At 43.1% G+C, this 24,634-nt stretch overlaps 1 protein-coding gene across 5 annotated transcripts in view; it reads left to right on the forward strand.

The window, feature by feature from the left end:
• The window catches only part of FAM20B (FAM20B glycosaminoglycan xylosylkinase), a 381,708-nt gene that overhangs the window by 273,041 nt on the left and 84,033 nt on the right, over positions 1-24,634 (forward strand). For all 5 annotated transcript variants that reach the window (XM_044085258.1, XM_044085253.1, XM_044085257.1 and 2 more), the window contains exon 7: positions 19,792-19,983. In XM_044085258.1, coding sequence (XP_043941193.1) covers positions 19,792-19,983 — 192 coding nt within the window. The remainder of the gene's footprint in view (positions 1-19,791; positions 19,984-24,634) is intronic.

Genomic DNA, 24,634 nt, shown 5'->3' on the forward strand with positions numbered 1-24,634 from the left:
CAAATATGTTTTCAACACAAGCATCTGTACAAATCAGTTTGATACACAAATAACATAAAATTCTTTACAAAGCTCCTGGTAGCTATGCTGGCATATGTTACACATCCACTGCTCTACTTCTCCTAGCATAACTGGTAATACCTCACATCATCACAGATGCTTCTGAAGTTTATTTGCATTAATAGTGGGTTGTGGTTAGGATTAGTGGGTTGTGTATTGGTAATGGTGGAAGCTGATGAGTTGGGTGGGGTTTGGTTGGTTTGAAGGGATAGCCCAGGGTCAGAGAGTGGAAGCATAGTGATAGAAGTTGCATCATTTTTTATGTTTATCTCTTAGGTCTGATACTGATACGAGTCTGGTAGTTGGCTCTCTTTGCAACTGTAATTGAAGTGGGCCTGTGTCCTAACGGGTAGAGGCTGTGTGAAGTTTTGTAGTTGGGTGGGTAGGTGGATGTTGACTAGGAATATAGAATTGCTGAAAATACGGTGATGGGAGGAACAGTGAAGGATGGTAGGATGCAACAGTAGTGAGTATGCCTAGTATAACTGTGAGAGTAGGCTGCAAGAGTAGCATATTATGCATTAGTTAGAGGAAAATAGTTAATCTGGGTGGAAGTTTTATTTGCTGTTATTGTTGAAACGTGGCCAAGATAGTAAAATCATTCTATGTCACCCAACTTTTAAGTAACAGCATGGCATCCAGGTCCAAGGACGTTATAGTGCCTCTTTATTTGGCCCTTATCAGACTCATCATTGAGTGTAATGCCCCCTTTGGCATGTACCCAACTAGACTTATGCCATATTTAGAATGCCCATAGTGGTTCCTTACCAGGAGAATCCAGGATATAAGTACATAGGGTTTTAAGGCTATCGGTAAAGACAATCTATGTACTTTCTGTCCTAGTGGTCACTGAGAGACTATCTCTGCCTAATATACAAGGCATCCTCCGATCCAGCTCTGATGGACCTTTTGCACATCCACAAAACAAAACCGCATCAGAACCATTAGAGCCAAGGATTTCAATTTTGCTTGTGACATAAATAAGACTTTGTGGTGAGACAGATGTGTCCCAGATCCGTGTGTTCTGGGACAAGCTGTCCATCCATGTGAAGCAGAGTCCATCCCTAACCCAGTTTGTTTAAACTTGACCAATGGATGGGAAGTTGGAAATTCACCCCAGGTCTGACCCCCATGTCCTTGATAGTTTGAGCATAACAGTCTCTATCTAACATTCCCGCCACATAACCTTTAAAAACCTATTGGATCAGCTGCTGGTCGACACCCCCACAAGAGGAGATTATATTCTGGACCTGGTACTAACCAACATGAGTAGCCACTGTAGCACCCCTACAGTGTCATCCTCCTTGGTAAGATCAAACTTTAAAACGATCACTTTTGAAGTCACCATCTCCCCCACCCTTATCAGGATCAAACAAAAAAACTTTTCCAAAGCGGACTACAATCTCCTGAGAGCAGGTATAAGCAGCTTCACAGCCATCATCCCTTCAGTTGGAACTAGCTCTGATGTCGAAGCCTACACCAAAAAACTATATACTCACCTACATAGCTGTATCGACTCAGCAGTACCTGACAGGACCAAATCATTTTCCTCAAGGAAGAGTAAACCTGTCTGGTGGACAGCAGCAGTAAACAAACTCTAATAAAATGAAAAAAAATTGCTGTCAAGGACCAAGAAGGAACAGGTGCAAAGTTGGAAGCAATCTCTCCTTTGTCTGAGCAAGCAAATAAGGTCACTGGTGAAATCCTCTAAGGCTAACTTCGAGTACAAATTGGCAGCATCCACTAAGGACGATCACAAGGCCTTCACATATGTCCGCAATCTAAAAGGTAACACCCAAATCTGCTCTGAACTGGTGGTCAAGAACACCACATACACAAACGCTGTAGATACAGCCAGCCTGCTGGCAGACAGGTTCAGTGAAAACATCACCCCCCCCCTGCCCCCCCATCAGTAAACCAGGACATCCCCAGCACCTGCCCCTCCCCTCATCACCAGTGAGCAGGTCTTTAATGCCCTCTCAAAAGCAAAAAATACAGTCTCCATGGGACCCAACAACATCTGTGGCTGCATCCTACATGAACTTGGGCTGCATCCTACATGAACTCGGGCATGAGCTCTCAGCTCCATTAGGCACCCTATTCAGTCAAAGCCAGAGCACTGGCTTCATCCCAACTGAATGGAAGGCAGCCACCGTCATCCCAACTGAATGGAGGGCAGCCACTGTCATCCCTCTACACAAAGGTGCAGCATCCACTGACCCAGGAAATTACGGGCTCATCAGACTATCTAGCCTGATCTGCAAGGCCATGGAACGCATTATTGTGGACCTTATAAACAAGGACATTGGCAACCTCCAAATTCTTGACCCCACACAGTTTGGTTTTGTCAAAGGGAGATCATGCCTATTAAACTTGGTCGACTTCTTCGAAACAAGTCACCAAAAGCCATGGACAAGGGAAAGACCGTGCAAACCACCTACCTTTCCCAGCTAGGCATCAAACCCGTACGTTACTAGATGGGTAGCTAACTTGGCTCACTGATGGAACCTACTCAGTCAAAATAGGGGAAGCCACCTCTAGTAGTAGACCCATAACGAGTGCTGTGCTGTACTCCAAGGATCAGTCTTGGGGCCTCTGCTGTTTGGGATATACTTTTCTGAGGTGCAAGCCAAAACCAGTGGTCTGTGGCTGGCCAGGTTTGCAGATTACTGCAAGCTGGGTGCTGTCTTAAATTCCCCTAGTGATGTGAACATCCTCCAAGAGGACCTTACCCAAACTAATGACTGGTGCCAGAAGCATGGCCTCAAACTGAATGCTAAGAAATGCATCATTATCCCCTTTGGGGAAAATGGCGCCCCCATTAATTATCTCTACATACTAAGCATGCAGTCAGTATTGAGGGACTTGGGCACCCAGGTTGATAGCAACCTGACTTTTGTCCAGCACGTTGCCTCCATTGTAAGGAAGCTTTCTACATGGCCCACTTCATAAGTAAGGGCATTTCATCCAGGAACAAGGAGATCATAACATCCCTTTACTCCTCCCTTATCAGACCCATTATCGAGTACAATGCCCCTTCGGCATGTACCTTGCCAAGCACTTGAGAGACCACAAAGGTCAAGGGTCTCAAATACCTATCTTGTACAGATGGGCTAAAAGCCCTGCTCTACTCAGTCTCTAACAGACCACTCAGAGGTGACCTGTGTCTGGCATACAAGGCTATCTCAGACCCAGCCTTGATGGAGTTGCTGCATATCTGTAAGTCAAACTCCACTCATGCAACCCGCACGCAAGGCCTCAACTTGGTCTGTAACATTAATAGAACTTGTTGGCAGGACAGATTTGTGTCCCAAAGACCCCCCCATCCGTGGAATAGACTCCCTCTCCATGTCAAGCAAAGTACTTCTCTAGCCCTCTTTAAGATGAACCTGGACGACTGGATGGGAAACAGAAAATACACCCCTGGGTTCCCACCTGTGTCCCTACTGGGCAAGAGAAACAGGTGCTGACTTTGTGGGAACATGGGCAAAAATTCTTGGCTAGGCTTATAAGGGCCTCTGGGCCAACATCCTAGTATCATCCTATGAACCTATGAACATAACACCCCCCCCCCCCAAATAAATGACCATGCTGCATAGGGACGCAGATGGGTTGCATGGTTAGGCTCATACAGGTCCTGGTGGTAATTGGTGTATTGTATACCTATGAACCTATGGAAGGTCTTGAATGATGGTCTTTTATCCTGGGAGTGTTGATGGAAAATAGCAGCCTGACAGCCATTCTCATAAAATCGATCACTTGTAATGCAGTGTAATGACCACCTGCAGACTCTGCCCTAAGCTTACCTGTATTTTTAACTCGCTAAAAAGCAGGCTTGAGGATGTCATGTAGCACAGTGCAGAAGAAAGTGTACCCAAATTTATATGGTGCAGCATTAAATTAAATGGGCTCACCAGGCTGTGCGCAGCAACATTAAGCTACCCAGTGTATATTTTTGTGCCTCTGTCATGTACAGTGCATTCATTGCTGCCTTGCCAGATCTGCTGCCCACTTGAAGTCATTACACAGATCTTAGTTGTGCTACCTGTAGTAAGACTGTTAACTGCCATGATGCATGTAATGTGGACCTCAGGTTGAACGTGTTGTGTGCAGGCAGTGGTGTATCTACAGCTGTCAATATTTAATTGTGTGTTAGTTGCCATAGCATACCTTTGCATGTGCTACACAGTGAGCACCATTTATGCATGGCTGTACTACAGACTGTGTAGGGCACCACTAGCATGTCCACACTGGCCACTGTACTGTACAGGAGGTCATTTCTCAAAGTTATAGTTGCACTGTTTGCTGTGCATGCAGATGTGATCTGCAGCTAACTATGGCTATATGGACCATATTGCCTATTTTGCATCTCACAAAGGTGTCTTATGAATGGGCATGCCAGGTGTATGGCAGTAGGATGTAAAGACAGTCATATTTTTGGCATTTATCATGAATGCGTGACTGTTTGTATTTCATGAATCTGGAAGACCCATCTAGGTGAGATTTTGTACTCTTAAACAATTCATCTATTGCCACATGGCATTACCATGGGTCAAAAGGATGAGCACTGCTGGCAACAGATGCAGGTCTGCTTCCAAATGAATAATAATGAATTACTGTGGTCAGTACAGGTCAGGGGATGGCAGTGCACTTGCTATTGGATGATGCATTTGAGGAATGTTAAACATACTGTGGGCAGTGATCTGTTGAAGGACTGCAGTAAACTCAAGATGGTTCAAACCTGGTTTCATGGCGCACACAGTGGTGGTCTGATTACAACACAGACAACCAGAGTTTGATTAAGTCCCAGATTGAAGGAGCCCTGCAGGAAGTGGGAGAAATGAAGGGGGTGTGACACTGTCCTGGGGAGTACCCGCACTTGGGAACATACAGGGGTGTGGCACTCTCTCCTGGCGAGTACCTGCACTTGGGAACATACAGGGGTGTGGCACTCTCTCCTGGCGAGTACCTGCACTTGGGAACATACAGGGGTGTGGCACTCCTCCTGGCGAGTACCTGCACTTGGGAACATACAGGGGTGTGGCACTCTTGCCTGGCGAGTACCTGCATTTGGAAGCATGCTAGTAGCAACATTTACTTGGTAGAGACTTGAAGTGCAAATGGTGATTTTTCAAGGAGAGGAGCTGGGCTGTCCGTGAGGAGGCACTGCTTATATGAGTGAGGGGGGGATGCCTTTGATGCAGTGTATTGCACGCTTCTTTGGTATTTTGCTGCTTGTCTGTGAAGTAAAGGGCAGCATAATTTAAAAAAAAAAAACTACTGCTGCTGATGGCTGGTTGAGTGATGGCTCCTCCCGGTCATCATTCACCACTGTGATAGGAAAAGAACAGGGTGGCAGACCAGGAGCTGGCTGAAGACTGAAAGACACCAGAGGCAAAAAAGGTAAAAGTAAATTACCATTATGGTCCAAGCTAGGCAATCTGTTTACTAGAGGAAAAGCAGCTGAGCAGCATTACTGACTGTGGGCAGGAGACCAAGACAGTGTGTGCAGTAATATAATGGTGCAAGAGTGGGAGGAGAACTGCTGACATTAGCAGGATGTTTGGCAGAACTGCTGCTAGAATTCACTGATGAGTGTTTACATGGGTCTGTTCGAACTCACTTGGATTGTTTTACCTAAACTCCTACAGCCCAGTCATCTGCCATAGGATATAGAAAGGGTATGCATTGTATATCAGTACTGCTGTGTGTGTGTGTGTGGGGGGGGGGGGGGGTGCTGCACCTCTGCAATCCGATGGTATCGTTTCCATCCGCCTCATCATGTGGGTTTATTGGATTAGAGGCCAGCACTTCAGAATCTTTAGCTCCAAAGCTACTCCTTATCTGCCATCATGCTCTGCATAACTAAATCTCCACAAGATTGTTTACTGCTGTTCCGAATCAGATGTTTTATTTGAAGCTGCTGTGTCACACAGTTTGCCTCCTCTTCTTCTAATATTGTTTTTGATAGCTAGTTCGTAGTCTTAGAAGCAGTTTACCTGTTTGGTGTAGTCTAATAGTTATTGGGCTTGAGCTCTGCTTTATCCTATGTCTATTTGGTGATAGTGTTAGGGTAGAAATTTTCTCTCTGCTTGCATTACATCCGAGTGATGCCTCCAAGTGCATCTGCAGTTACCTCTTATTGCTCCTCTAGGCATCAAATGTTACTTGTTCATACTTGCATTAATAATTCCAAAATCATGCTGCATGCAAAGTATCAGAATATTTTATCTTGAAGCATACATTATGGCAAACACAATTGAATTAATATCTGACCTCTGTAAATGAGTATCTGTTAGAATTGTAAGGTGATAACTTAATTTTTAAAGGCTCAGGCCACACCCACTGGGAGTTAAAGGTACACACTCAAGAGTTGTACTGGAGGGAATGAGTTGGGATTTTCTTTCTATTCCAATTGTTCTTGCCTCTATTGCTTAAATAAATTCCTGGCAGTGTGACCGTTTATTTTGCTGTCTTAGTATATCTTGTGTGTTGTCCATTAATGTGCATTTCTTCAGTTGTATGTCACTGATTGTTGTGTACTATGGCTAAGATTTGTGACTTCCAAAAATGGTCGAGTTGCAGGCACAAGTTGCCCCCCTCAAGATGCCCAATTTCAGCTGTGTGCTGCTGTTTAGGAGTCGCACACTTGGAATTGGATTGCTAGGCCTGTGCTGCCTTCAGAGCCAGGGCATTGGCTGATCTCAGGGTGAATCTTGTAGTGAAAGGCTTGCTTCTCACCATTTCTACTGTACCTACTCAGGCTTCTGCATCTCCTTCAAAAAAAGTCAGTGGAGAGAGAGGAGAAAAAATACAGGAAAAGGAAAGAGAGGTCAGGAAGTTATCTGTTGAGGATGAGCTGTAACCAAAGACCCTAATGCCTTCTGCTCCTGTTTTGGATCTGGTGTCTGTAACCCCTGGGTACCAATCAGATTGCCATGGTTTGACATACCAAGTCCCTTCTTGTCAGCAACTCCAGTCAATTAATTTTTAGCCATTATACCAGCTGCAGAGTTTTCCATAGTACCTTCACCTTAAGTACAGGTTTCACCTTTCCAGATGCAAGAGATTTGAACAGCCTTTGGGAAGCCATCCTCTACAAGTTCCTGGAGGTCTGGGAGGGCATCCAAATATTTTTAGTTCGCCTGATGAAGCTCATGTGTACCTTCCTGAAGGCCCAAATGGGCCTGTAAATCATTCCCTTGCCCTCTGTCCTGAATGCAGGAAGAGCTGCACCTTCAGTCCCATTACTAATTGCTCCTCTCCCAGTTCATCTTTCAGCACTGGTAACCCTGGATCTGATGTGCGTCATGTCTTTGATGCAGACAGCATGGTTGTGCCTGGCACTGACCTCTGCCTTGGTGTTTGGCACCATTGCAGCCATATGCATCCTAAAGCCATAGGATTAGGGTGAAAGGTTGGGGAGTCAACTTTGAAGTTATCCGAGTTATCCCTGCCCTTGAGCATCAGGCCTGGATAGCTCAGCTGCAGTTTCATCGTCTGACCTGGCTGGGGCTGGGATTTCTCCTAGGTCTATGACTCGAGAAGGCTTCCTTCCCAGTTGACCGACTTCATTGTTTAACATTACAGAGAGGATTTTTGTCTTGTGTAGAGAGAGGGGAACGTCACTTCTACTGTCAGATTTGTCCTGATACTTCCATCCTTCTAAGGTCTTGGTTTCACATAAACTTGTCGGGACAACCCCACAAAAAGGTTTTGAGCAGCCCCCAGACCAAGAACTCATCTGTTGCCTCTTTGTCCCACTTCCCCCTGGCACTTCCTCTCAAGGAGGTGCATAAGAAGAGCCTCTACCAGAAAGGTTTTTAATAGTAAGTGGACAAGATTTTCTATTTGGTATATTTCCAAGCGGCTGGATCCCTTCTCTGCCCCATTTAGAGACAATATTAGATTTTCTAGCTGGTCTTTTTCAGTCTGGGTGTAGCTATTCCGTAATCAAGGTCCATCCTCTAGCCATCTCAAATTTCCTCCTCTGTCAAGGCCCTATACCAGTTATTCCTCCAGTTGTCCAAAGCATTTTTGAAGGGTACCTTTTTACTCAGAGCTCCAGTAAGGGATTCTGTTCCTCCATAAGATTTCCACCTCCTCCTCCAAGCCTTGACCAGGATCCCAGTTGAACCAGTTGTCACTGTAATTTGTCATGGAAAACCATCTTCATAGTTTCAGTAACTTCAGCCAGAAGAATTTCAGACCTTCAAGCCTCGTCTTGCATTCCACCTTACCTTATTTTTCATAACGATAGTTTCTTTGCAAGCAGATCGTTCCTGCCTTCCTTTCTGCCTAAGGTGTTCTGAGTCCAATCTAAATCAATAGATTTAATTGCCAGTTTTCTTTCTAAACTGCAGTAACAAGGTCAGATATATGCTTCATTGTTTGCATATCCATTGCCAATTGAGATTCTGTTTTGTACAGGGCAAAATATATCAGGAAATCAGACCAACTGTTTGCCCTTCTCTAGAGCTAAGCTTGGGAAACAAATTTCAAAGGTAGCTTTGTCCAGGTGGCTTTTTGATTGCATTTACTTTGCTTATACCATAAAAGGTTTACCTCTACTCAACCTGTTAAGCCAAAAGCCCACTCTCCTAGGACAGTAGCTGCCTCAGCAGCATTTTTAACCATGCTTTAGATGATTGTACTGCAGCTGCCTGTTCTGATCCTCGCACCTTTGTTTCCCATTGCAAATGAGACATTCAGTCTGCATCTAGGATGAATTTTGTTTTCATTTTGTGTAGTATTCTCTCCTCTGGTCCCACCCATTTGTATGGCTGTGGACTCTGTCCCACAAGTTAAGCCAGACAAAAAAAGACGTTTGATATGAAAGTTACATACTTACCATAACACTAGATCTGTGTCTTCTGTCCATCTCAAACCATCCTTCCTTCTATCCCCTTCCAAATTGCCACTGGTAATTTGTGACTCTTGAGGGACCAGGTCAGTCCGAAGTATGTTGTTGAGATCCTTTAGCATACCCTGAGCATATATACTGTGGGTGCTACACTGTTGCATGTATGGATACTTTCTCCATGACTTTTTAGTCTGTACTGTTCATGTTTTCACCATTGTGAAACCCTTTTGTGAATTTAAGGTGCATTTATAGCAACAGTATCCTCAGTCTCTTACATTTTTATAGTTTTTACATTTGTATAATGTGCATCTACTGTCTTTGAATCTCTCCTTATGTTAAGGAAGACCTATTGTTGTACAGGTTCATGTAAGAGTTGAATTATCTGTCCCAGGCCCTCTTGAACCTCTCCACTAATTCTACCATATCTTTGGTAGCATATTCCAGTTTCATTGCTCTCTATGCTAAGTAGCAGTACTTTCTAATTTTTTTTTTTTTTTTAAACATTAAATCTCGTCTGATACCTGCACACTCATCATACAGGCCACACTGAGTCATGTTAGAGTCTACTTCTGACCCCCCTTTCACTTTAGTATTGTTCCATGATCAGATTAATGTTACTGTACAGTGGCCCCCTCTAACATCTGGCACAACAAGTTATTTGTTGATTTAGTGTTTTAATTTTGTTTTAACAAGACTCTTAATTATCCTCTAAAAAAATATCCGTTACTAAACTGTTTTAATATCCCTTAGCTCCAGTTTTCTCCCCTTGGCATACACTACATTGGATCCTAGGTAAATATCAGCAGACAAAAGTTTTCCTTGTACATGCATTGATGCATGCAAAAACGCACAACAAATTTTATTTAACTGAATATTTCCAATTTGCTTTTGCAGTCTGTCACTCTATAGCATCGTGAATGATGTGAAGTAAACCTTCCCTGCATTTCACATGGTTGGTGTACTCCAGTGGCAGTTGCACTGGCCCAGTAGAGGCTCTTGTTTTATTTTGTTAGTGATTAATGAAAAATAATATTTTACATGTATGTATCTGTTTTCCAAATTCGGACGTGGAAATGTGTTTTGTAACAGAATTTATTAGTGACTAATGCAGGGTATATTGTTTGGTAAAACATGTATGAAGTTTAGATGTTCTTCGTTCCCCATTGCTGCAGTCCTTACTATTGGGTATAGTCCGCTGTCCAGTCGGCCCGAATACCAGAGTATATGGCTGACGTCGGTCAGGGCGCATTAGACTGACGTCAGTACGTCAGGGTACTAATGCGCATGACCGACGTCATATCCTCAGTCTTTTTTGCCGCATGGTCCGATGCAGAAGCAGTTTTGCGAGTGCAGGTTGGCGTTCTGAAATATTTCCGAAACCGGAGTTTCAGACCGAAGCAGAGTTGGCTAAGTACCCCGTTGGGGAACATTTTGTTTTTTTCTTGCCTCAGTATTTAACCGGATGTCAGAAAAAGTGAATAACTGTATTTCTTGTGGGAAACAGATACCTCATAGGGATTACCATACCTTGTGTATACCTTGTTTAGGGCCTGAGCACGACGTTGTTGGTTGCCGCCTTGTGCTAGGTTTAACAAACGCACTATTAAGAGGAGGTTAGACTGTGCCAGGTTAGTGTTTGGGAAGCGTTGCAATTATAAAATGCCGCCGGATGCTCCGGCCGCTTCGCCAAGAAGCGCAAGGACAAAACAGCGAAGCCTAGGGTTGATGTACCGGCAGTCCCGGATTCCGGTTCTTTAGAAGGCTCAGTGGAGCCAGAGGTTTTGCCAGGAGTTTCCATGGAGTCTCAGGCAGAAACTTTACTGTTACAGGATGTGCCTTCTCAGGAGGTAGGCCAGGCTGCGGGGCTTCTCAGGTAACTGTTCTTCCCTCTCTTCCCAAGGTAGTTAGAGCCTCTCCTTCTGTTGCCAAAACTTCTTTGAGAGGTAGGCCAAGTTCAGCTTCAGTGGGGGCTTCTCCTAGCATTTCGGGTTCTGTACCTAAGAAACATATGCTTAAAATGGCAGAAGATTTGATTACTATGATTAGAGGTTCTATGCCCCCTCCTGATAAGAGGCCTAGGGTGGAACCGGAGTTTGATAGTTTTGAACAGTGTTCAGAGGCTTCTGAGTCTTCTGCGGAAGATTTGCAGGAGTATCCTCCTTATTCTGATTCTGATGTGGATGATTCCACTCCTACAGCTTCTCCTCCTGAGGATTTCTCATTTTCAGAGACTCTGCATTCCATGAGGGAGCACTTTAAATGGGAAGGCCAGGATTACTCTGATTTCAGGAAAAGGCTTAGGGAATTCTTGTTTTTACCCCAGCATAGGCCCTTAGCTATACCTCCTGTGTTGAATGTGGTGGAAGATGTTTTTGCAGAGGCTTCCCTGAACCCTGACTCTTTGCCTCCTGCTCCTGTTAAACCTGATAGGTATTATAGGGTGCCCCAAGCTCATAAGTATTTGTTTGAGTCCTAGGGCGGACCCAGAAACTGTTTCTCAGGGGCCTAAAGGTGTTAAGGCCTCTGTGGTTAAAAATCCTGTTCCCACTGATAAAGAGGCAAGGGCTTTGGATAGGTGGGGAAAGAAAGTGTATACTTCTTCCACTCTAGCCATGAGAGCGTTGAATTGTCAGTTTCACATGCTAAAATATCAAAATTATCTCCTTTCACAATTGAAATCTAAGGTGGATGCTTTGGCGGAAGGTATTGAGTGTAAAGAGTTGCTGGATTTGGTTCATGTGTCTGAACAAGTGGGTAAGCATTCTTTGCAATGTGGTTTTGATGCTGTACAGGCCTCCTCGAGGGTGGCTGCCACTAGTTCTGTTCTTCGCAGGCATGCCTGGTTGAGGGATCAGAATTTAGCTGAGCATGTTAAAACAAGGATTTTGGATGCTCCTTTACAGTCTGATGTGTTGTTTGGTTCGCCTGTGGAAGCAGTTTTAAAGAAAATGGAGGACAAAGCTAAGTCTATGCAAACTGTTAAAGATTTTTGCAGGTGCAGCCACCAAGTTTAGTAGAAATTGGCCTGCTAAGGGGTGGACATATCCTGCTTATGATTCCCAGTCTAGGGGTAGGTCTAGACGTGGTAGGGGCAGGGCTCAAGGTTCTTTTAGGCCTAGAACAGGGAGTTCACCTGCTCAGACTTCTGGTGAGGGCAGGGGTCAGTCCTTTCGTAAACAGACCCAATGACCTGCCTTTTCAGCTGCCAGTAGATTCTCGTCTGGCAGCTCCTTTGGGAGGAAGACTGTCTCTTTTCAAAGAAAATTGGGATTTAATTACTCAAGACAGATGGGTGTTGGATATCATTCACCACGGTTACAGATTTTATTTCCATACAATGCCCGCTTTCAAAGGCATGACAGACGTTCCTCCTCCACAAAGAAAAGAGGCTCACAAGCAAGTTTCTCAGTTACTCCAGATGGGGCCATTCAGCCAGTCCCTGTATCAGAAAGGGGCCTAGGATTTTATTCTCGCCTGTTCCTAGTACCAAAGAAGGGGAACACGTGGAGACCAATTTTGGATTTATCTCTCCTCAACACTTATCTGGACATTCCCAAGTTCAAGATGTTGACGTTACAACAGCTTTTACCTCTGCTGGGCAAAGATCACTGGATGGTAACTTTGGATCTCAAGGAAGCTTACCTTCATGTGCCTATAAGGCTAAGTTGCAGGAAGTATCTGCGGTTTCGAGCTGGAAATTCTCATTATCAGTTCTCTGCATTGCCCTTTGGCTTATCTACTGCCCAGAGTATTCACAAAGGTTCTGGCTCCAGTGATAGCTTACTTCAGGCTACAAGGAATTCAAATCTGTCCTTACTTGGACGACTGCCTGATTCTGGCTCAAGAAAAGGAAGACCTTCTACAGCATCTGGAATATGTTATAGCAGTGCTAAGATGCCTAGGGTATTCTGTGAGCGAAATAAAGTCCAGTCTAGTACCCTCTCAAGACATGTGCTTTCTGGGTGTGAGACTGAATACAGCAGCCCAGATGGCCTTTTAACCCCGGACAAACAAAAGAGTCTATCACTTTACTTCCATCAACTATCTCATCAGTCCGTGCTGACTGCAAGGACAGTCCTTCAAGCATTAGGGTTCATGGCATCTTGTATTCTGGTGCTTCCCAATGCCAAACTGCATATGAGGAAGCTACAATGGTATCTCAAAATGTATGGACACAGCACTGCCAGGATTTGGACACTGTCATTCAAATAATACCTTGCCTTCAAAAAGAATTTTTGTGGTGGGCTCAGGAATGTCACCTAAACAAGGGACTCTCTGTGACCCGGCCAGAGGCGAGTCAGATTTTAACGACAGATGCCTCGGACATTGCTTGGGAGCTCATCTAAATGGAAAGTGGATACAAGACAAGTGGCCTGCCAGACTACAGCATCTACATATCAACATGAAGGAGATGTTAGCAGTCCAGTTTGCATTAATGGCTTTCAAGGAGTTACTTCTTCCAGGGCAGGTGTTGATTCTAACAGACAACACAACTGTCATGTGGTACATCAACAAGCAAGGGGAACACATTCTTATCCTCTATGCAGGCAAGCAATGATTTTATGGGAGACTGCGCTAAGCTTGCAACTAACTCTTCAGGCAAGGTTTCTGCCAGGAGCACAGAACTCCTTAGCAGATGTGTTAAGCAGACAAATCATGGATCCCCACGAGTGGAAACTGGATCTTCATGTATTTCAGAAATTGACAGTGTCATGGGAACTCCAGACATAGATCTGTTCGCTTCTCCACTAAACCACCAGCTGCCAAAGTATTGCACAAAGGGGTTTCATCACACAGCTTGGAAAGTGGATGCTCTGTCTTTCAGTTGGAAAAACCTTCATGTGTATGCCTTTCCACCTCTGCCTCTTCTTCCAAAGGTACTATTAAAGGTCAGACAAGACAGGCCAAGGATGATTTTGATAGCTCCAGATTGGCCTCGGCAACACTGGTACCCACTACTACGGAGTCTGGTAAAGAAGCCTCCATGGCCTTTACCTCTGATTCCTCATCTGTTATCTCAGAAGGACGGTCATCTGCTCAATGTCAAGCTTCACTCTCTTCATCTAACAGCCTGGCATATTCTGTGTTGAAACACAGCAGGTCTCAACTTCCTCAACAAGTTTTAAATGTGATTATGGAAGCTAGAAGACCTAGTACAAGGAAAGTGTACGCAGAAAAATGGAAGAGATTTTTATTTTGGAGTACAGCAAAGAATTTGGAGATTTCTGAGCCTAATTTGAGTGTGGCTCTTCAATATCTTACTGAGTTATTGGACAAAGGTTTGTCCTTCTCTTCCATTAAGATTCATGCTGCAGCAATTTCAGCTCACTATGATTGTGACCCACCATTGTTTTCGCATCCTTTGTTCAAGCAGTTTCTTAGAGGGGCAAAGAATATAAGACCCCCACGTAGAGCTCCTACTCCTGCTTGGGATCTCAATTTTGTGTTGGAAAAACTTACTCTACAACCTTTTGAGCCTGCGGCTACTGCTGAATTGAAATACTTGTCATGGAAGACTGCTTTTCTGTTGGCTATTACTTCTGCAAGAAGGGTGTCTGAGTTGCAGGCCCTTATGGCAGTAGAGCCCTTTTGATTTTCCATAAGGATAGGGTATCATTACGTACTAATCCTTCCTTTATGCCTAAGGTGGTTTCTAGTGTGGCTTTAAACCAAACTATTCATTTGCCTACTTTTTATGCAGACCCCCAAAATAAAGGGGAAAAGATTTTGCACACTTTAGATGTACACAGGCAATTGCGTTATTATTTAAGCAGGACTAAGGATTTTAGGCAGTCTCAGCAGTTGTTTGTTTCTTTTGCTTTGAGTTCGCAGGGCAAGCCTGTGTCAAAACAAACTATTTCTAGGTGGATTGGCTTTTGCATTGCATTTTGTTATTCCCATCATGGCAAGGAGATTCCAGCTGGGATTAGGCCTCATTCCACTAGGGCTACTGCCACTTCAACAGCATTTCTAAGGGGGGTGGCAACTAAGGATATTTTGGAAGCAGCTACTTGGAGTTCAGTGCATACTTTCTCTAAGCATTATCACCTTCCTATCTACTCTGTCTAGGGCTGGTTTTGCCACAGCTGTTTTGCAAGGCATGTTGTCAGCTCCTGCTTCTTTATGATTTGCCAGCCTCCCTTACCTCTGCTTTGGGATTCTACCCAATAGTAAGGACTGCAGCAATGGGGAACGAAGAACATAGTACAGTTTTGTACCTACCATAAATGTAGATGTTCGAGGATCCCCATTGCTGCAGTCCAATTTACCCTCCCTCCTTCCCCTCTGTGTTTAGGGGTGGTTGTGTAGGTGAGGTTACTTGCTGATATTTTTGTATATATTCTTGTATATGTTGTACATATTTTTGGTGCAGGTATTTTGGGCCTTGTCTTTTTAGGGTCTTCTGACATCTGGGGCAAGAAAAGACTGAGGATATGACGTCGGTCATGCGCATTAGTACCCTGACGTACTGACGTCAGTCTAATGCGCCCTGACCGACGTCAGCCATATACTCTGGTATTCGGGCCGACTGGACAGCGGACTATACCCAATAGTAAGGACTGCAGCAATGGGGATCCTCGAACATCTACATTTATGGTAGGTACAAAACTGTACTTTTTGACATCTTGACAATTCAATTAAGATGTATTTTGGACATGTGCTGTACTCTCCGCCCTTAGTAGAGGTCTTGCATCCACTTGTTATGGAAACCGAGCATAATGCAGCATTCCAGACTCGCACTGTGAAATGGCCATACTTGCATTTGTCTGAAAGCTAGTATCATAATTCTGTTGTAGGCTTCAGAAAATGTCTATCCTTTTGACAGGAAAAATGCCCCTTGACTGTTCTTTCCAAAGGGATATCTGTGCAGCTTATTGCTGAATTTGACACCTCCATGCTATCAATACAGGGAGTTTTTCACATTGTTATGTGTGCTTCTACTTATAAAGCAGGTTGCCTTTTCTGAAGAAATGTATATATAATTTTTGCTTCTCAACTAACCACAATCAACAGAACATGCTGGAGGGGCAGGTTCATACCCCAGAGACTGCCCATGCTATGGAATAGACTTCCATACATGTCAAACAGAGCACCTCACTGGCCCTCTTCAAGAGAAATCTTGATGAGTGGATGGGAAATAGAAAATTCACCCCGGGGATCTCTCCAGTGGCTCTACTCGACAGGGGCACTGGGAGGTAATGTCGAGTAGCATGATGCCAAGGTAATCCTATGTGCTAGGCTTGTAAAGGCTCCAGGACCATTAGACTAGTACACACCTATGAACCTTTGGTGTAATGACAGCTCACTAAAAGTGTAATCTGTGCTGCATTCCCAGTCCTAAACAAAAGTCTGTTACCCCTCTATAATGGAAACAAAATTGAATATGGTGCAAAACTTTGATAAAATAAAAAGGGCGTATCCAAGTCTTCCCCCCCCCCCCCAGAGTGCTAAAAGTTTCATATAATTAACCCAGGGCACTCTGTTCAGAATGCACCCAAGGCTGCAACTGAACCCTTGAGAATTTCATTGCAGCACATTGTCCCACTCAACACATGGAGTTTTGATTTTGGCAAGTTTGCCGTTCCAAAGCTTGTTTTCCTTTAGGATAATTATATGTGATTTTTTTAGTTGTAATGTAATGACAGTAGAAAAGTAGGTGGTATTAGACATACGCAGCATTCTCCCATCCTGAGTATAAGGTGTTTGGACATTTTTCATCCATTATTGCAAGATGGTGGCAGGTGGCTGATCAGGATGAATTTTACAAATATTTCTTAGTAGTTTAGCTAACCTTTAAGCTGTCTGAGGCATTCTTTTGTGGTTGTATTTGTTGTGGTGATCATAGTGAATCTTGTATGGTTAGCTGCTGATGAGTTTTGTTATCTGAGGAGTTAACTAAATCTTGATTCATCTGGTTTGACATGTTTAACTTGTTACTTTTTCTGTTGCATCTTTACATTTAGTATTCTGGGTGGTCCTGGGATACTTCTTGATGTAACATGCAGTTTTTAAGTATCGCCGCAGCTCATTTTTGAATTTTTGGATTCATGATTACTTGTGCTGGGGTTTGGCCGGGTTTACCGATTACTGCCATTTGTTATTCAAGACTGTTACTGCGTCTTGACTTTTTTCCCTTTTTTTGTTGAGGACCTCTTTAGTGTGACTTGATCTATTGCATTATGTATATGAGCCTTAACCATATAGCTCTAAGGTACATCTTCAAATTGGGTAATCTTAAATCACCTTGTTCTATTGGAAGGATCAGCTTATCCCACTTCTCTTGCCCTCTTCCCCTCCCTGATGAAATTCCTTCCACTGTTAATTGTCCACAGCGACTCCTCTGCTTGATAAAAATATGCCTGACCTGTATTAAAAATTAAAGGAGTTAAAAACATTTTCACTAAATTTCCAGCTTGTATCAACTTTTTTTCTAGTGTCTTCCCACACATCCTTAGCTGTCATAACAGAATTGTTTTTATTCCATACTCCTAAATACTTTATTGCATGTCTCCTTAATTATGGCTTTTGTTGCAACAAAAAAAAAACCCTTACGCCCACCTGGGCAATTTCTCCTGTCTTTCTCCCTCGTTCATCTATGGAATTCACCCCCGTCCATTCAAATCACCCCAAAGCACTCCACCTTCAAGACCATGCTCCATTGCCATCTCTCTTCTCACCGGGAATGCTCATGCTCTCCCCCACCTGACTCTCTCTTTGTATCATTTCTGTTCCCGCTCCCTTTTTTCCTTTCTCATAACTCAACCTATTCACCTCTCACTATTCTGCTCTTCTCCTCTAATTCTTCCTACCGCTCACCTCATGAAACTTTAAGTGCCTGCACTCTGAATTATACTTATGTACTCCAAAATACTTGTTTTAATTGCAATCAGTGCTATGTTGCAACACCTTGCTCAAATGCTATTATTCTGTCTTCTATGTTACTGTTTTTAGTAGTTTTGAAAATTGTATTGTACTTAACTTTGTTGATATTAGGTTTGTAATAATTGCATAGGGAGCTTTTCTCCCTGGGCCTCCATTGAAAACTGCCTAATTTTGGCCCAGTGGACTTTCCTGGTTAACAAACTGCAAATAGATAAATAAAAAAATAAATTCATGTATGGCCACGTAAGTTTTTTGCTATAATTCTTTGCTTTATATTCATTTATTTGTTATCTCTAAAATACTTAAAACTGTCCCAAAATGTTCCACAGTACTAATATGTCCTTTTCTGGATGTATCAAGTACAAATGATCTGCAGACAATTGTACATTTCTCTATTCCCATACCAGTTATATCCTTGAAATTGTGAATCCCTATTTTCTTCGCTGTAAAGATAATTCAATTAAAGGGGGAAGAGGACATCCCTGCCTTGTTTCTTTTTTTATACACAGCTTGTTGGAGAGGAACTCTCCCACATTAATTCTTGCTTCTGATCCCTGGCACCACCTTAGTAATGTGTGCTAACCCTCCCCCTAATTCTAACCCTACACCTTAACTTAAACAAAAAATTATCACTACCATAAAACAAGACAGTCTCAATCACAAACAGGTACCAATGCATACATGTATGTACATGCACCACCAAAACTACCCTTTACCTATCCTGTAAACATTTGCACACCCACACAGTATATATCCAATTTACCTGTTATGACAAAGCACATAGCCAATAAAGTGTCTGCTCGGTAAACTGGTCATTTGAAGAACCTTGTACTTTCAGCTGTTGACCAGCAGTATGCCCAACTAAACAAACTGCCCTCCCCCATCTGCACAATTATTACTGAATTTTCATCTGCATCCTTCAAAGTGAAGGAAACCAGAATTTTCTTCTCTGAAATGGCACTTTCGAGTGTGACTGAACAGCTACAATTCTGTACTGAGTGCACTGTGGTGTCACAGCTTTTACATAGATGTTATCTTCCACCCCGAATGCACATATTGTATTTTCTTTTTTCTGGCTTGAACCTAAAAGCAGTCCAGCTGGATCAGTGCTCTAAAGAGATTAAACAGATTAACAAATGTTTATGTTGCCGAACTGCAAAATGTGCTATCATGTTTGCAGTATGTCTATATCTGTGGTTGTGCCATGTGTCCAGCCTTTAGGTACAGTTGGAAAATGGAGACCATTTATTCACACATCTGTGCAGCCTGTGGCCACAGCCTGCTAATTGTGAAGAAGTTGAAAGCAGCAGAACACACGTTTAATCTTTCAGGATGTTCCACCTGCAGGAAAGACATTGGATGTGTTCTGTGGGACTTTTGTATGATCAGTGTGCAGAGTCCTGCCTGTAATTGAAAGTTGAGGGCAGGATAAAGAGCCCCCAGTGACCTTTGTGATCATTGGGATCCGTCCGTTTCCTTGACCACCCATTTGTTACTTCTAGACTTTGGAGTTGGGTGGTGGGTATTAAATTTCACTATCCGATGGGGACTGCTGTATTTTGTCTTGTTGGTGGAAGCACGTGTGTGCGTATACCTCCCCCGTCACTTGCTGTTACCTGTTACTTCACTTTGTCAGCAATGCTAGTAGTTATTGTGAGCAGGTACGTTGATTTTACCTCATGTTCTTCATCTTTCCTGTTCCTAACTTGCCCTGCAACCAGTGTGAGTGTGCTTAGCAGATGCAAGCTCTGTTGTACTAGACTGTTTTATTATGAAATTGTATGTCAGATGTGTGTGAAATTCTTATGGTGCTTTATGACCTGAGCATTTCACAAAAAGAATTAAAACCGATAAATGAGTAGGGTGAAAACAAGACGCATTAAAGACATGGTATTAAAAAACAAAGGAGTTTACTTGAAAAGAAAGAGTAATAGTTTTGTTGTCTCACACTGTTAAATTTCTTCTCTGTATATTTTCATTTCTAGGTGGGAATATGATGAGAGTTATTGTGATGCAGTAAAGAAGACCTCCCCATATGATACGGGTCCCCGCTTGCTTGACATTATTGACACAGCCATCTTTGATTACCTCATTGGGAATGCTGACCGTCATCACTATGAGAGTTTCCAGGATGATGGAGGAGCCAGTATGCTGATCCTGCTCGATAACGCTAAAAGGTATCACCGCCATGTTAGTGCTGCATTAAAAGTGCTGCAAATGTCTCTGGTTATGTAGTGGCAATTTGTTAAATTGTTTTCAAAACAATTTACTTGCTAACTCTACCATGATCCCATAAGACCTGATTATTATGTTTTGCTTCTACACTGATTTTTTGGCCCTACATGTAAACAGGTTGTTTCTGCAAAGTGGTTTTGCATGTACTTGTCCTGAAAGCCTCACTGCTATTCAGAAAAGCGGTCTCTTTAGTTGTGATATCTTATCAGTACTTTCCATTTTTGATTATTTTACATACAGTAACCAAAACAGAGTGGATAGCTGTACTGTTTTGGACTCACCATTTTGGAGATGTTGCAGTTTGTCAATTTCTAATGGCTGTTCTTAATGTTTCCCTACCTTCAAATGTCTCTTTTTGTACTGCTTTCAGATCCGATTGGCTAATCGAGCTTGAATGCAATACACGAGCTGCTAACGTTAAAGGCAAACAGCATGTTGAATATGTGGATTTGTGTGTAATTAATTACCAAAACTGTGTTTTTGCTGTAGTGTTTAAAATGACAAATACCACTTTTTCACTGTGTGCTGATGGTGTAGAGACAGAACTCTGACCAGGAGACACTAGTTTAACAGTTTAGCTGCTTGATGACACAGGCAGTGAGGGAGGATGGTTGCACCCACCCTGGGGTGAAGTGGGGCACAAACCTCCCATGTGTACTTTCTGAGGAGGGGCAAAGGAGAGTTGGAGTTTTGGCCCAGCAATCCACAGTGTGGTGGTAGCTTTCATTAACAAGTGTGTGGGAATGCATGCACTCATGAGAAGGTTGTTGTAGGGCCCTGTGGGGAAGCATGTAGTTCACTCTCCCAGTTGGGGTGGGGTTAATCTAATCCAAAAAAAGGAAAAGCTCTTATTGCATGCACACCTGTAAGAGTAGAAACAAAATGCTTTTTGCCAAAGTGGTGATCCTCTCCAGAAAAGCTCTTCTACCTTAGCGGATCTGAAGGACAGAGGTCTTCACTGCTAGCGAAGGATGGTCCAAGTCCATTTGAGGGAGCATTGGTGGTTGGTGTGGTACAGGGGGAAATAGAAAAATAACACTTTTCAGGGAGTTTATTGTATAGGTCTGTTGTATTAGCAACGCAAGATGGAAGTAATTGTAATATGTCAGCCAGATATCGTATGTAATATGCATGCTTGTTTATGAGCTGAATGTATTTAAAAAAAAAAAAAAGAGAGCAACATCCTGACTGCGCATTCCCTTACCCATTACATGACACTGTCTCTGAAATGGCAGTTTAACAAAATTCTCAGAAAATACTTCATGACAAAACTCCAGAATTCACTTAGTTGTTGTTTTGTGGGTATGAAAGACATGCACAGGTTCATATTATATGTCTGTGTAGTACTGCTTTGAATTTATGGGAGCACCCCCCCCCCCCAAAAAAAAAATGTACACAGTGTAGGCTGACGTTGCTTATTTTAATAGTATATTACACATCAGCTGCTTCCCATAGAGTTTCGTAGGTAAACAAAAAAAAGGGGGGGGGGGTTTGATTGCTACTTTGCCCCATTTATGGTGTCAGCAGTGACCACAGACAATGCCTGGAGTGTTGTGAATTTTTTTAGTGGAAGATCAGCTGTGGAAGAGTAAACTGTTGCAGCAATTTGAATGCATCTGCAGCTGTTCACTAATGGTCAAAACTGGACAGAAGGCTAGTGCCCTCTGTGTCTAAGCAGTACTTAATAGCAGGTAATTTGTTAACTAAGTATAATGTGTTGCAACATGGCAAGGAGAGCAGTGAGGTGGTATGCCAGTTAGTAGCGCATCATCTCACTGCTACTTAGTAGTGATATTTGTATGATTAGGGTGACTTAAAGGTTCATAAACCTAGGCTTAAAAACACCTCCTAGGCTATTAGCCTTGTAACTTTGCTTTCCCATATGTAAATGACCGCATAAATTAACCAGGGACATTAAGTTGGGTTTATGTGGCCAAGCATTTACAAGCCCCCTCTGTCCAATAGGGAGACAGGTCAGTCCAGGGTGAGTTCTGCTCTCCATCCATTGGCCTAGGCTGCATTTGAGTTGGGTCAGAGACAGACTCTGCTTCACATGGATGTTCCAAAGTCTGGATAATCTCTTGACATACCAGTCCCTCCGATATGGTCTGTTTGTTTTGCAAAAGGGGTTTAAGTCCTTTGATCAGGTATATCTAATACAGTTAGACTTCTCGATCTGCAGCAAGTTCATAAGTCCTGGATCAGATGGTCTTTGTAAACCAAACATAGGTCATCATAATCGTCAAACCTCTTTTCCCCATTTTCTAAATGGGGTCAGGTTGTCATGTCAGTTGTCACTAATTCTGTCAATTCAGTGCAACTGTCCTACCTACTTCAACAGTCATGTCTGCCTTTTGCAGGTTTTCTCTCTCACAATCCATCCATTTCTTTGCTTGACACCATGTTGTCTTGCTTACTTCCTGTTTGCAATGGAGGAAAAATGCACCAAACCACTCAAAACAACAACAATCCACAAAGGCACTTGGGACGGAGCATACCCAAACACAGGTTGAAATAATTTAAACACAAACACTTTAAGTCATTGCGTTTTTTGTCTGTAGGACAGACTTCATCAGATGTGAAATCCAAACAGAAGTAAAACTCTTAAATACAAAAAAAAACACATCAGATGAAGTCTGTCCTCTAGACGAAAATGCAGTGAATTTGTTAGTGTTTGTAGATGAGGGTAAGGTGGTTCACACAGCCTAGCTAGATCGTGCCAAGGCTTTCGACACCATCCCCCACTCTGGAATTAGATAACCTCACTAAACTAGATATAAATCCCTGTGTCACAAGATGTGTTGCCAACTGGCTCACTGACGGAACCCACACTGAAAGTAGCAGACTCCAAATCCAACTTCAGACCAGTGACGAGTGGAGTACCACAGGGTTCAGTCCTGGGTCCTCTCCTGTTTGGTATCTATTTCTCTGAAGTACAGGCTAACACATAAGGTCTTTGGCTAATGAAGTTCGCAGATGACTGCAAACTAGGAGCCATAATCAAAACTCCAAAAGTTGTGGACATCCTGCAAAAGGGCCTCGCTGACACAGATACCTGGTGTCAAACCCATGGCCTCAAGCTCAGTGCCAAAAAGTACACTGTCATCCCTTTTGGTAAAAACTGTGTACCCATGAACTATCACATAAGCAGTAGTCTACTTAACACCGAAAGTGTGATAAGAGACCTTGGGACACAGGTGGACGGTAGTCTCTCCTTTAATCACATCGCCACAGTAAGGAAATCCTTCTACGTGGCACACCATCACAAAAGGTTTCTCATCTAGGAAAAAAGAGGTCATTGTTCCCATCTACTCGTCACTCATTAGACCCATTATAGAGTACAACACCCCCTTTGGTATGTACCTCTCAAGACATCTACAACAACTGGAAAGGCCACAGAAATACCTCACACAGAGGATTACCGGCCTCAAACATGCCCTACACAGACAGTCTCAAACTGCAGCTTTACTCCATCGCATATCGCCTACTCAGAGGCAATCTCTGCCTAACAGAAAAAGCTATGTCAAACCCAGAGCTTTTGGACATGCTCCACTTAGAAATCCCAATCCCTCTGAGCTACACGCTCTAGGGACCTAAACTTTGTCACCACAATAAACAGAACATGCTGGAGGAATAGATTCCTGTCTCAGAGACTTCCCATACTCTGGAACAAACTACCTATCTATATCAAACAAAGCTCCTCATTAGCACTCTTCAAGAAAAATCTTGATGATTGGATGGGAGATATCATTTCAGTGGCTCTGCTCGACAGGGGCACAGGAAAATAATTTTCTTGGGTGGCAAAAGCCAGGGTACCTTTTGGCTAGGCTTATATAGGCCCTAGGGCCAATAGCCTAGTACCTACCTTTGAACCTATGGTGTAATATGGTGTTTCAACCTGTGTTCAGTCTGCTGCTTCCCAAGTGCCTTCTTCCTGTTTGTCCTAAGCCATCTTCTCCAGATTGTCTACTTCCCTGCACTCGTGCTAGAGCATCATAATCTGTTCTGTTTGATCCTCTCTAGGTGTAATTTCTCCAAGTGTTTTTGTTTTTAATACCATGATAGGAATGGACTCCATTCCTTAATCAGGATATACAGCTAGTGTTCATGAAATTGGTATTTGTCTTTGTTAGCCAACAGGGCTCTTCTCAGCACCAGCAATGTGCCCAGAATTGTTGCCTCCTATAGGTAATATCTGGTTACATGCACTGGTGGCATATTTAAGTATGACTGTAAATTCTGTGTAGTTGGGACTACTCTATGCCATCATTTCTTCACTTGCACACATCATCCCTCTGGGAACCCATTGGGGTCCAAACACTGTTTATACTTGTCTCAGTATCCTTGTACATAGCCTGCACTAATGTTTCTGGGACTTTGAGCCATCACAGGATTGCCTGAATTCACTTTCTTGTGACCTTATATTCATTCTGCAAGTCTAGGAATGCTCAGTTGGACTCTTTCCTTTCCTTTACTCTAGCTTTTTCTTAACCATCTGTCTCACTGTAAACATTGGTCAGTTGTGCTGCATCCTGATCTGAATCCGAACTGCTCATCTCCCTTCTTTCTTTCTGCTACCCTGCGTATTCGTCA

This window comes from Protopterus annectens, chromosome 10.part0 (genome assembly GCF_019279795.1).
Source record: "Protopterus annectens isolate FY-2018-M chromosome 10.part0, PAN1.0, whole genome shotgun sequence".
Classification (NCBI taxonomy): Eukaryota; Metazoa; Chordata; order Ceratodontiformes; family Protopteridae; genus Protopterus; species Protopterus annectens.